At 37.9% G+C, this 12442-nt stretch overlaps 1 protein-coding gene across 1 annotated transcript in view; it reads left to right on the top strand.

Annotated features, from left to right (window-relative positions):
• The first annotated feature begins 3273 nt into the window (after nt 1-3273).
• The window catches only part of Selenoi (selenoprotein I), a 45201-nt gene continuing 36032 nt past the window's right edge, over nt 3274-12442 (top strand). The window contains exon 1 of the mRNA XM_076833032.2: nt 3274-3406. Coding sequence (XP_076689147.1) covers nt 3350-3406 — 57 coding nt within the window. The 5' untranslated portion in view covers nt 3274-3349. The remainder of the gene's footprint in view (nt 3407-12442) is intronic.

The following is a 12442-nucleotide window of genomic DNA, read 5'->3' on the forward strand; positions in this document are numbered from 1 at the left end:
AAATTGATTCAAGCTTGTTACATCCTTCTGTAGAGGAGACATAGTGTTTTCGTAAAGTTTTCAAAAAATTACTTTTGAAAAAAACAGAAGTAAAATTTCTCCTTCCCTTCCCTTCCCCTCCCTCCCTCCCTCCCTCCCTTCCTTCCTTCCTTCCTTCCTTCCCAGATTGGCCCTGAACTCCAGGGCCCAAGTGATTCTGCTGTCTTAGCCTCCTGAGTAGCTGGGACTCCAGGTGTATGCCACCACACCCAACTCTGAATAAAAAAGGCTTAAAATTAAAAAACTCATTTTGAGTTTATTTATGTCTGATCAATGAGTGTATAAACCATTAATAAATTATTAATATACAACATAATAAATAATTTCATTATCACTACTAATACATATATTATTTATATACAACATGATAAATATAATATTTAAAAATATATTGTATACTAATATGTATTATAAATATATTCATAATATAATTCCATAATTATATAATTCCATAGTTAACTAAAGTATCTTTTTATATCTTGTCTGGGTTGTGGCCCAGAGACAGAGCACTCACCTAGCATGTGCGAGGCCCTGGGTTTGATCCTCAGCACGACATAAAAATAAATAAATAAAATAAAGGTATTGTGTCCAACTACAACTAAAACATAAATATTAAAAAGAGAATGAAGTGTATGTTTTCTATGGGTAAGCAGAGGAGTGTATTAAAAATCATTTGGAGGGGCTGGGGTTATAGCTCAGTGGTAGAGTGCTTGCCTCACACATGTAAAGCACTGGGTTCAATCCTCAGCACCATATAAAAATAAAAATTGTGTCTATCTTTTAAAAAAAATCATTTGGTAGTAAGAATTTTTATCATATTTATAATTAGTAGAAATACATTACAAAGGAAATCTGCTGGTGATTATGGACAGTAGAGTATTACTTGGGACAATGGCATCAGTCTGATTCATAATTTGCACAAAGCTCTGAACTTAGCACATGAACTTAAGAGGTATGTCAGTTCAGTTTTCTTATTAGTACCAGAAGGGATTAAATACAGTACTTAACTAAGGGAAATAAATACTTTTAGTCCCAAGGAGGCAGTTCCATGGTTTTCCTTTTCATTAGAGCCAATTTCCAATTCAACTTAATGGTAGACTCATTTCTGATATCCTTTTCAAAACTGGTACTACACACACATCAAAGAGATTTTTATTCATTCATATTCAATGAAATGTATTGACCTTGTATAATTTTCTTGAAGGAAATTTAGATATAGAAGATATAGTTCATCTGTTTGAGGGTAAGTGGGAAGCGACATTAAGGTTCATTGATTATCTTGTACTAGGTATAACAGATGCTTTATATCTATTACCTCATAAGAATCTTTATTTATTTTTATTTTTTTGTAATGGGGATTGAACTGAAGGACACTTGACCACTGAGTTACATTCCCAGTCCTTTATTTTTTGAGACAGGGTCTCGCTGAATGGCCAAGGCTGACCTTGAACTTGTGATCTTTCTGCCTCAGCCTCCCAAGTCGCTGGGGTTACAGACTGTGCCACCACGACCCTCATGGCCCTTACAAAATCTTATGCTTTAGGAGGGGAGATAAGGCACAGGCAGAAATAATATTGTGTTGGTTATATTTTGGGTCCCCAATAAGTTTTTATTTGTTGAAGGAATGAATGTAAGGAACATAAAAAGAGATTCCCAAATAATTGCTGTTTCAGAGTCCCAGTGAGATTGGAAGACTACCCTGTCAGACTGTCGACTTCCAAGCTAAGTGATTCTGGGCAGGTGATGTAAGAGCTGCCTTGACTAGGGCACAATGTATGTATGGTAGAGGTGCTAGGATTCAATCCAGGGCCTCAGGCATGCTAGTCAACAACTCCAGCATTCAGCAACACCTCACACTCCTGTAATCTGAATTTTAATTTCCTAATTTACAAAAAGGAAAAAATACCTCCCACTTCACAGTGTTGTTAAGGGATCAGTGATTATATATGTCAAAACCTCCGCATATAAGGCACTCAATAAAAGTAGCAACAATTACTACTATTTACTATTTAATTTTTTTTATTGGTTGTTCAAAACATTACAAAGCTCTTGACATATCATATTTCAGACATTAGATTCAAGTGGGTTATGAACTCCCATTTTTACCCCAAATACAGATTGCAGAATCACATCTGTTACACATCCACATTTATACATAATGCCATATTAGTAACTGTTGTATTCTGCTACCTTTCCTATCCTCTACTATCCCCCCTCCCATCTTCTCTCTCTACCCATCTACTGTAATTCATTTCTCTCCTTGTTTTTTTTTTTTTTTTCCCATTCCCCTCACAACCTCTTATATGTAATTTTGTATAACAATGAGGGTCTCCTTCCATTTCCATGCAATTTCCCTTTTCTCTCCCTTTCCCTCCCACTTCATGTCTCTGTTTAATGTTAATCTTTTCCTCCTGCTCTTCCTCCCTGCTCTACTATTTGCTATTTAAAAATTTACTTTTATTAGAGACACACTAGCCATTGATCTCTGGTCTTCCTACAATTAACTGGGCTCCAGTTTTCTAAAAACACTTTTTGCAAACGCATGTCAAAGCCTGTTGAGACTGTTAACACTGATTTTATCTGGGTGGAAAACAATAGCAATCTGAATTAACAGATCAAGTGGAAGCAACTCTGATATAACAGCTTTTCAAGTCCTTTTACAGATAGTAATTCAGCCTTCCCTACATCAAATCCTGTTCATTGAGCTTCTACTGCACGCAGCGCATCATAACAGGAGATGTGCTGGAAGCAAGCTTTGGCACCAACCTTTCTTTGCTCTTTTACTTCCACGCAGCGAGCGAACTACATCCTCTTTCCTCCACTGGCTCGCATGCACTTCCCCTTCCCCTAGGATTAAGAGGGTTTCCAGATATCCACCAAGGTGCGCACCCAAAATACGCTCGCCTCCCGAAGAGACAAGAGCAAGGTCCGCTGGGAAGTTGACCTTTCACCTCCTCTCCTGATTTACCTCAGCTCACCAATTTTGACGCTAGCAAATGAAACGACGAGGAGAGCTGGAAGGCGGGACTTAGTGTTGCCTGATCGACACTGATTGGGCCGAGACGGCATTATGGGGCGGGCCATGCGAGCGGGCAGCGCCCCTTCTCCGGTGGGCGGGGAGAAGCAAGGGCCGCGCTTGCGTGTTAGGGCGGCGGAAGTGGCCGAGGCGGCTACGCGTGCGCGGTGGGCGGAGCGCGGCTCTTCTACCTTCTTTCCCAGCCCAGTCTTTCCCAGTCCTGCCCAGCCGCTTTGGTGCTCGTGTTTCGCCGTCTCGTCGCGGAGAGTCGCTGCGCTGGGTTTTCGGGTCGCCATGGCTGGCTACGAATACGTGAGCCCGGAGCAGCTGGCTGGCTTTGATAAATACAAGGTAGCGTGGGCCGGCGGACGCCCCTCTCCCTCGCTGTGGCCGCGCCCAGGCAGCTGAGGGGCTGGCGAGGTCCGTGTCACCTTGTGCCGCGTGGCTCGGGGCGCGCTGGCGAGCGTTAATGCCGGGTCCTGCGAGTCCTGGCGCCGGGATCGGGGAGCGTGGGAGCACCTTAAGCTCGCTGCCTTGACACGGCGCCCTCCCCAGAGATTTTCTTTTCCTTAGAAGGGCGCTCAACTGTAGTGGAGCGATAGTTATCTTATCTCTTTTTAATAATAATAATTATGACATTATTGTTTTAAGCTCCCAGAAAGGATTCTGTTTCCTTCTGTGTTGGAATTGTCTTCGTTTGAATGAACTTTCTACCTGCCTTTCTTGCATACAACTTCAGAGATGGAGATGATCATCTCTCGGATGAGGCCCCGGGAGGGGGAGTGACTTACCGAGGCCTTACTGTGGGTGCATTCCACTTTTGCTCCCAGGAAAGAGGCTTCCTCAGTGGTGGCTTGTGGCGGTGGGGCTGCCAGATGAAATAGATGTGCACAAGAAGGATTGTATAGTGGAAAGAACGCTGCTTTCGAATACATGTAAATCTGAAGTCAAAGTTTCTTTATTTGGTCCTGGACAAGTCATTTTAACCCCACTCAGCCCTCTCTTTTTTTTGCTAGTAAACAGGGAATAATAGTTCCTACTCTGCTAAGTGATTATAAGGATTTGAGAAGTGCCTGGCACATAATGAGCGCCCAGTAAATTCTGGCTGTTAAGCTTTTTTCGAAATCTAGTTCCTCTGTATCAATGAATGACTTTACTAACCTTTTGCCCAAACCTGGAATAAGAGTTTTAACCTTTCATCCTTGTTACACGTTTATCGTCACAGCTTTAAATGTTACTTCCTCAGATAAGCCTTCCCGAAGCGCCCCTTTTCTCCTTGAATGTTCTGTTTTGGAATTACTCTTTTAGTGTGTCTCTTCATTAGAATGTAATGTCCGAGTAATGAGACTTATTTTGTGGACCACCATGGCCTGAGCACAGTGCTACTCCAGTACTAGGCACCTAATAAATAAACATCTGTGGAATGGATGGATTACTGGAAAAATCATAATGGATTTTGTTTAACTGGGATAGAAAAAACTGTAAAGGCTGTAGAAAGCCATCCAGTTAATGTTTCTTTGCTTTTGAGCAATATTGTGCTACACCATTTTGAATTGAGGTGATGACTTGTCTTAAAATTTTAAGTGGGAAGAGGTTCCAGAGCTGCCTTGGTAACTCAGGGCAGGGTTTTACAACTTTCATTTCAGAAGACTATTTAACCTAGATAACTCTGTTTTGCTTTAAGCTCTACCCCCCTTTTTGTTATCTGCTCTGCATTGTAAATATTGACATGTAAAATATTTTTTTCCTTACTAGGGTCTGACTTTCAGAATAAAAAGATAGCTGTTTTATTTGGAACACTAAGAGGGAATTTCCCTTTTCCTTTCTTATAAGCAATCTTCTCTAGATATATTTTTTCAGCTAGACAAATGCCCTAATTTACCAGTGTAAGTTTTTTGTTCCTATCTCTTTCCCTGTTCTCATATTTTACTCAGTTCCTGTGTCTGACAGCAGATTTCCTATGTCCCAGAAAACAAAGGTCAATTTAGCAAGTGTCCAATGTTCACTAAAATACAATTTGTTGATGTTATTTTAGTTACAGTGAGGCTTCCTTGGAAAAAGAAGAGCACAAATTTATAACCTAAACATTCTTCTAGTAAAGGGTTTTGTACTCAGTACTATATTTATATTAAAAAAAATGAATCCAAGGGTGTCTAAAGGAAGAATATGTGTGGTCAGTTTTGCTGGAATGTGAATTGCACACAGAGATCTTTTCTTTCTGTCATTGCATTCCATTGTGTGGTCTTCAGATAGTAAGTGCTTTATAAGCTCATTGAATCAAAACATTCTTTTCCCCACCACAAATGGTAAAGAGTCAAAACACTCAAAAGAGATTTTAATTCCCTGGTGTGACCCTTTATAATAAAGCAAAGAGATGTAGAGAAAAATTAATACTATAAAAGCAGCTGTGGAAAAATTACTTTTGAACCAGTTTAATTTCTTATCTTCCCTAGAGGTACACCTGAGAGCTACAGTTGGAAAGCTGGCAGTTACATTGAATAGCTACTGAAAGGAATGCACACACAGGAGGGTAATTAGGTTTCCCTCCTAAGAAACTGCAAGGTAATTGATTTTTAGTACAGAAGAAAGCATGGCATGGATTCTATGTTATATCCCTCTTAACATTTGTATTCTCCATTGTGATACTTAATACAATTCTGTTAAACAGGCTGAATCATTAGTTAATTGTCTGCTTTCTCTTTTAGAACATGAGTTCTAGGAGGGCAGGCTGATAGTTGTCTTATTCAGAATAATCAAGGTCTAAGCCCAGTAATGTGAACAGAAGAGGTACTTAATAAATATTGAAGGAATGAAAATGGAAAAGAATACCATTTTGGAAGTGTGTAAAAGGAGCTGTACAGCTGGATATTAAAAGGATACTCTTGCATTTTGACAGTGAAGATGTCAGCCACATCTACCAGTGTTCTTTGTTGCTTAAAAACGTAACTTCAGATAATCATGCTCATCATGAGACCTACCATTCCTCCCCTCCCCCATCTTTTCTTTTGGATGGGTCTTTGTAGTTGAGGGATTTTTCCCACTTATTTTAAGGGTGAAATTGCTCTTGTGGTTTGCACATTTGATCTAGGGAAGGCATAATTTTGATAGTGTAGCAGCTAGTTTCAAGTTGTATCATTTTGCTTCAGAGGAAGTATTTGGTGAAATAACCTTGTTTGGTTTCAAGAATATAATAATGAATTGTTTTCTGCTATTTCAGTAATTACTTTGGCTGTCACTAATCATCTAATTACAGGAATTGTGATAATTGTGAATTTATTAGTATTAAGTTAAGAGGTTGTAAAGAGACTCAGCATCTTAATGGCAATGCTGAAGAACCAGAATCCAATCTGGCCTTCAGCCTTCCTTGTTTTTTATTTTGTTTATTCAGCAAGCATTTATGGAGGGACCACTGTATGAGACATGGCATTGGGGCTGCAAAGTTAAGCTAAACTGAAATTCCTAACTTTAGAGAACCTAATTTGGTGGTATATAGACATGTAAATAAATAGTTATAAATAGTAAGTGCAGTCAGTAAGTGCTGGGTGCTATGGAAGAAGAGAGGATGCCGCTTCCAGGGAGTAGGGATGAGAGTGAGGGTGTGTGCTGAGAGAGATTTCTGAGGGGAAGGAGGTGGCAGAGCTTAGTATAGAAATTTGAAGGCTAAGTATTACCATGGGAAAGGGAGAAAAGACATCACAGGTGATCAGTGGAGTATAAAGAGATGGCAGGCCTTGAGAGAGTATATTCTGGAAACTACAAGAAATTAGAAAAGGTGTTTAGGCAAAATGGTGGAGTGGCAGAAGATAAGACTGAAGAGGGAAGAGGGGTCCTGGCAGAGGTGGATGAATTTTTTTTTTTTTTAAATTTGTTCTAATTAGTTGCACATGACAGCAGAATGCATTTCAATTCATAGTACACATATAGAGCACAATTTTTCATGTCTCTGGTTGTATACAAAGTAGAGTCACATCATTCATGTCTTTATACATGTACTTAGGGTAATGATGGCCATCTCATTCCACCATCTTTCTTTTAAAAAAATATTTATTTATTTTTGCATTACAATTCTTAGCCACCATCTTTCTCATCCCCATGCCCCCTCACTTCCCCTCCCTCCCCTTTGCCCTATCTAAAGTTTCTCCCTCCCATGTTCCCTCCTGCCCCCCCCATTATGGATCAGCATCCACATATCAGAGAAAACATTTGGCCTTTGTTTTTTTGGGAATTGGCTTACTTCCCTTAGCATGATATTCTCCAACTCCATCCGTTTACCTGCAAATGCCATGATTTTATTCTCTTTTAATGCTGAATAATATTCCATTGTGTGTATATACCACAGTTTCTTTATCTATTCATCTATTGAAGGGCATCTAGGTTGGTTCCATAGTTAGTTCCATAGTTTTTTTGCTGCTATAAACATTGATGGGGCTGCCTCACTATAGTAAATCCTTTGGGTATAAACTTAGGAGTGGGATAACTGGGTCAAATGGTGGTTCTGTTCCAGGTTTTCTGAGGAATCTCCATACTGCTTTCCATAATGGTTGTACCAATTTGCAGTCCCACCAGCAATGGATAAGTGTACCTTTTCCCCCATATCCTTGTCAGCACTTATTGTTGTTTGTATGCTTTTTTAAAATATTTTTTTAAGTCGTGGGTAGACCTTTATTTATTTATATGTGGTGTTGAGAATTGAACCCAGTGCTTCACATATGCCAGGCAAGTGCGCCACTGCTGAGCCCCAGCCCCAGCCCTGTTGTTTGTATTCTTAATAGCTGCCATTCTCACTGGAGTGAGATAAGATCTTAGAGTAGTTTTGATTTGCATTTCTCTAACTGCTAGAGATGTTGAACATTTTTCATATATTTGTTGATTGATTGCATATCATCTTATGAGAAGTATCTGTTCATTTCCTTGGCCCGTTTATTGATTGGGTTATTTGTTATTTTTTGGTGTTAAGTATTTTGAATTCTTTATATATCCTAGAGATGAATGCTCTATCTGATGTGTGTGTGGTAAAGATTTTCTCCCATTCTGTAGGCTCTCTCTTCGCCTCACTGGTTGTTTCTTTTGCTGAGAAGAAGCTTTTTAGTTTGAATCTATCCTATTTGATGGATTTTATTTCTTTCGCTATAGGAGTTTTATTAAGGAAGTCGGATTCTAATCCGACATGATGAAGATTTGGGCCTACTTTTCTTCTATTAGGAGCAGAGTCTCTGATCTAATTTCTAGGTCCTTGTTCCACTTTGAGTTGAGTTTTGTGCATGGTGAGAGATAGGAGCTTAAGAGGTAGGAGTGATCTGAAGACCTTTAGGATGCTCCTGTATTGAAACTATATTGAAACTGTTGAAGGCCTGCATCAAGGAAGTGGGGATAGGAAAGAGAAAGTGAGGATTCTAAAGGTAGAAGTAAAATCTGTTAAACTCGCATACCGAATTTGTCTACCAGATTGTTTAATTTGATCCTTACTTTGTTTCAAAAACTAGGATCTTCCCCATAAAAGTCCAGATTTCAGGATGCTCTTTAAATATCAGAATGTTGGAAAACATTGTTCCTGAACTTCCTCTATCAGCTGAAGCTGAATAGTGCTTGTTCTTAATTTTTTTAAAATGGGAATTTCCCCCTAGTTTGCCATTTCTCTCCTAGTCCAGGTGTTTCACGCAGGTCTGCTTTGTTCAGTTTACCTGCTTGATCCTCTGCTCCTTGATTTAAGATTGACAGATGTGATGATTAACAAGCTGGAGTTGTTTTTTTTTTTTTTGCGGGGGTATGCCACACAAAAGGTAAGGAGTCTGGAATGACTCAGGATTTGTGATGATTGGGTGGATAGAGGTGGCAGTCATTGAGGCAGGGTTTGTGAAGAACTATGCTATAATGCTTTTTAGAACATTATTTTTACAAGCCAGGAGTAGTGGTGCAGGCCTGTAATCTTAGTGACTTGGAGGCAGAAGGATTGCAAGTCAAGACCAGCCTTAGCAATTTATTGAGGTTTTGTCTCAAAATAAAAAATAAAAAGGGATGGGGTAGCTCTGTGGTAAAGCCTCCCTGGGTTCAATCCACAGTACCAACCAACCAACCAACCAACAGACAAACAAATAAATAAATGTTTTTGTAGTAATCTTGGCCGAGCACTTCTGTTAGATGGGACCACAGGAAGGTGTGGTTTATGGATTTGGAATTCAAATGAAGTAATGTCTTGATCTAAAGAACTATCATTTGTGGATGAATTGTCCCTATTAGAGAAAATTTTTGTAACACTCTTAAAGATTTTGTAATCTTTTTTTGTAATCATTTTTCCTCTTGAGCCATAGTAGAAATAGTATGAGAAATTCTTGATCTTTTGATTTTCATTTATTATGACGTAAGCTGATACAATACAGTGTTAATTATGACATTACCTGGATGTTAACAGTTAATTCAAGCATAACTTGTCTTTAGTTATACCTAGATTATTTTATTTCTTTTCTGTAAGTACAATAATAAGGCTTGAACAATAATCTAGTGGTCTTAGGTAAAGATTTACAAATGTCTCATACAAAGAATTGTTTTCTGCAATTGGCAGAGATGGAGGAATCTTCCTGAAGGAGCAAAAGAAGGATAGGTGGGAAAATTCTGCAGAGTGAAAGAGAGATTCAGTGGCAGGGAGAAGATTACTACAGCTTCAGGTGCTTCACAGTGGAAACATCTCAAGTGGATCTTTCTTACCTTCTGGAATATCAATTCACCAATGATGGCTTGTTTCTTTAACTGCTGTAATGATTAAAATTTACAAACTTTGCTGAATAAGAGTTTTCCCACTGGGGAAATGTGTTCCAGTCAGAGAGAACTATGGGAACTGAAACACAGAGGCCCAAAGACCATCGCATGTTAAAAGCAAAAAGAAGTGGTGGGACAGATATGTGAGGGACAGACTGAGGAAAGAAAAATTGCAGTTAGAGAGCAACATCACACTAAATACCAAAGAATCGTAATGATAGAAGACATTTATATACCATATGCTATATGCCTTGCATTGCTTGAAGTAAGTGCCTTACATATATTTCATTTAATATTCACAATGGGACTATTATTTTACCTGTTTCACTGAGGCACAGAATTTAAGTAATTTTTTCAAGATCCCACAACTAATAAATAGTGGAGCTGGTATTTGACCCCAGGCAGTCAGGATCTGAAGTCATGTTCTTCATGCTGTGCTGCCTCTTAAACTAAGAATGAAATGTAAACTCTGCCCTGTTGGTACTGTTTTTGTTGAAGATGTATAACCATGCTGCTGTAGTTTGTATGATGTTCTAATTTTCACTTTAAACTGCACAGAATAAATGAAAATTTATAAAAAAAGGATATATAAATATGCAAATAAAGACCTTCAGTGACATGCTTAATTGAATGTGTCTAATGTTTACAAATGTACAGTGGGGGGGGAAAAACTCTGATTTTATTTAGTCTCTCCCCAGTTTTAAAATTAGTAGATACAGGTGGGCTTGTATTTACTAGTCATGCATTAGTTGAATACAGTGGTCCCCCTTATCCATAGGAGATATATTCTAAGACCTTCAGTGAACATCTGAAACCTCAGATAGTATTGAATCTTAAATACAGTATGTTTTTTCCTATACATGTGTACAAACCTATGATAAAGTTTTATTTATAAATTAGGCACAGCAAGAGTTTCACAACAATAATAATAAAATGGAAGAATTATGACAATATACTATAATAAAAGTTATGTGAATGTGGTCTCTTTCTTAAAATATCTCATACCATACTCATTCGTCTTGTAATGATGTGAGATGATACAATGCCTGTCTGATGAGATGAAGTGAGGTGAATGTCATAACATTGTGCTGTAGTGTTAGGCTACTATGTAAGTGTTACTTTAATATAATCAATGTGAGTTGCAATAGTTGATTTGAAAACAAAAACAGCTAGTAAGTGATTAATGGGTAGTATATACAGAATATGCTAGACAAAGGGATGATTAACATCCTGCCTAGGAAGGATAAAATTATTGTTTATTTCTGGAAATTTCCGTTTCATTTACTGACCATAGTTGACCAAAACCATGGAAGGTGAAACTGTGAATAAGGGGAGACTGCTATATTAACATTTCATTTACGATTAGCTCTAATTGAGATAAAAGGCTTTTTATTAAGCAGTTAGTTTTGGGACTAATATTTAGTTAAAAAGAACCCACATGGTAGCTGTGTGATCTTTAGCAGATGAACTATCTTTCTAACTGGTTTCCTTTTCCGTGAAAAGGGATAGTACCTATTTAAAACTGAAAGAGTTGGACTGGGGATGTGGCTCAAGCGATATCGCGCTTGCCTGGCATGCGCAGGGTGCTGGGTTCCATCCTCAGCACCACATAAAATAAAATAAAGATGTTGTGTCCACCGAAAACTAAAAAGTAAATATTAAAAAAAAAGTTCTCTCTCTCTCTCTAAAAAAAAAAAAACAAAACTGAAAGAGTATTTTGCAAAGTGCCTGGTACATAATGCCAAATTAGTGTTAAGTAAATAAAAACAAAATTTGATATTTGTGCTTCCCTGCTTATTGACATTAGGTAGCTTATAACATGCACATATACACACACCTCCAGAAGATGATACCAAGAGAAAGTGTGTTTTAGGAAAGGAAGTAAAGGATTGCAACTTAAAGGGCAGATGAAAAGAATAATGAGAGATTAAGTCTAGCTTGGGTCCCATGACCAATCTTTACTTTCTGATTTCTTCTCCTTTTTCATGATGTAGAGTAGTGCAACAGGCAAAATAAATATTTTTTTTTCTCAAATACTGCATAAAGATATGCAGTGTTTACCATGTGTTTAATATCCAGATTCCTCAACAAATAGTTCCTTCACTAAATTCCTCTCCTTTTCTTACCTTCTCATCTCCTGCTAGAGCTTAAGTCTAGCAAGTGAACCTATTTGTCACCATAACTTTTTTTTATTTTCTCCTTGCTCTAACTAATCTTATCACCCTCTTCTCTCTGACTTATTAGTAGGTATAAATGACAGAATTCACTGAAATGAGTGAATACTCCATAATTCACTGAGTCATGTTCTCTGTGGGTGTAGCTTCTAAAGATTTGTATTGATAAAAAATACTGTAAGAAACTTTTTATTTGTTTTGGAATTAATGTACCCCCTCTTTGCACTTTAAGTTTAGATTTGTGGTTTTCATATCTTAGTAGATTATAGCACAATGCCACCTTGCATTTAATAGGCATTTAATGAATTCTTGCTGAATTTTATTAATACTATACCTCTTGCTTAAAGTGCAGATTTGAAATCACCAAAAGGAGATTTTTTTTTTTTTTTTTTTTTTTTTTTTTAGAGAGAGAGAGAGAGAGAGAATTTTTTAATATTTATTTTTTTTTTTTTTTAGTTTT

Source organism: Callospermophilus lateralis, chromosome 14, assembly GCF_048772815.1.
Source record: "Callospermophilus lateralis isolate mCalLat2 chromosome 14, mCalLat2.hap1, whole genome shotgun sequence".
In the NCBI taxonomy this organism is placed as follows: domain Eukaryota; kingdom Metazoa; phylum Chordata; class Mammalia; order Rodentia; family Sciuridae; genus Callospermophilus; species Callospermophilus lateralis.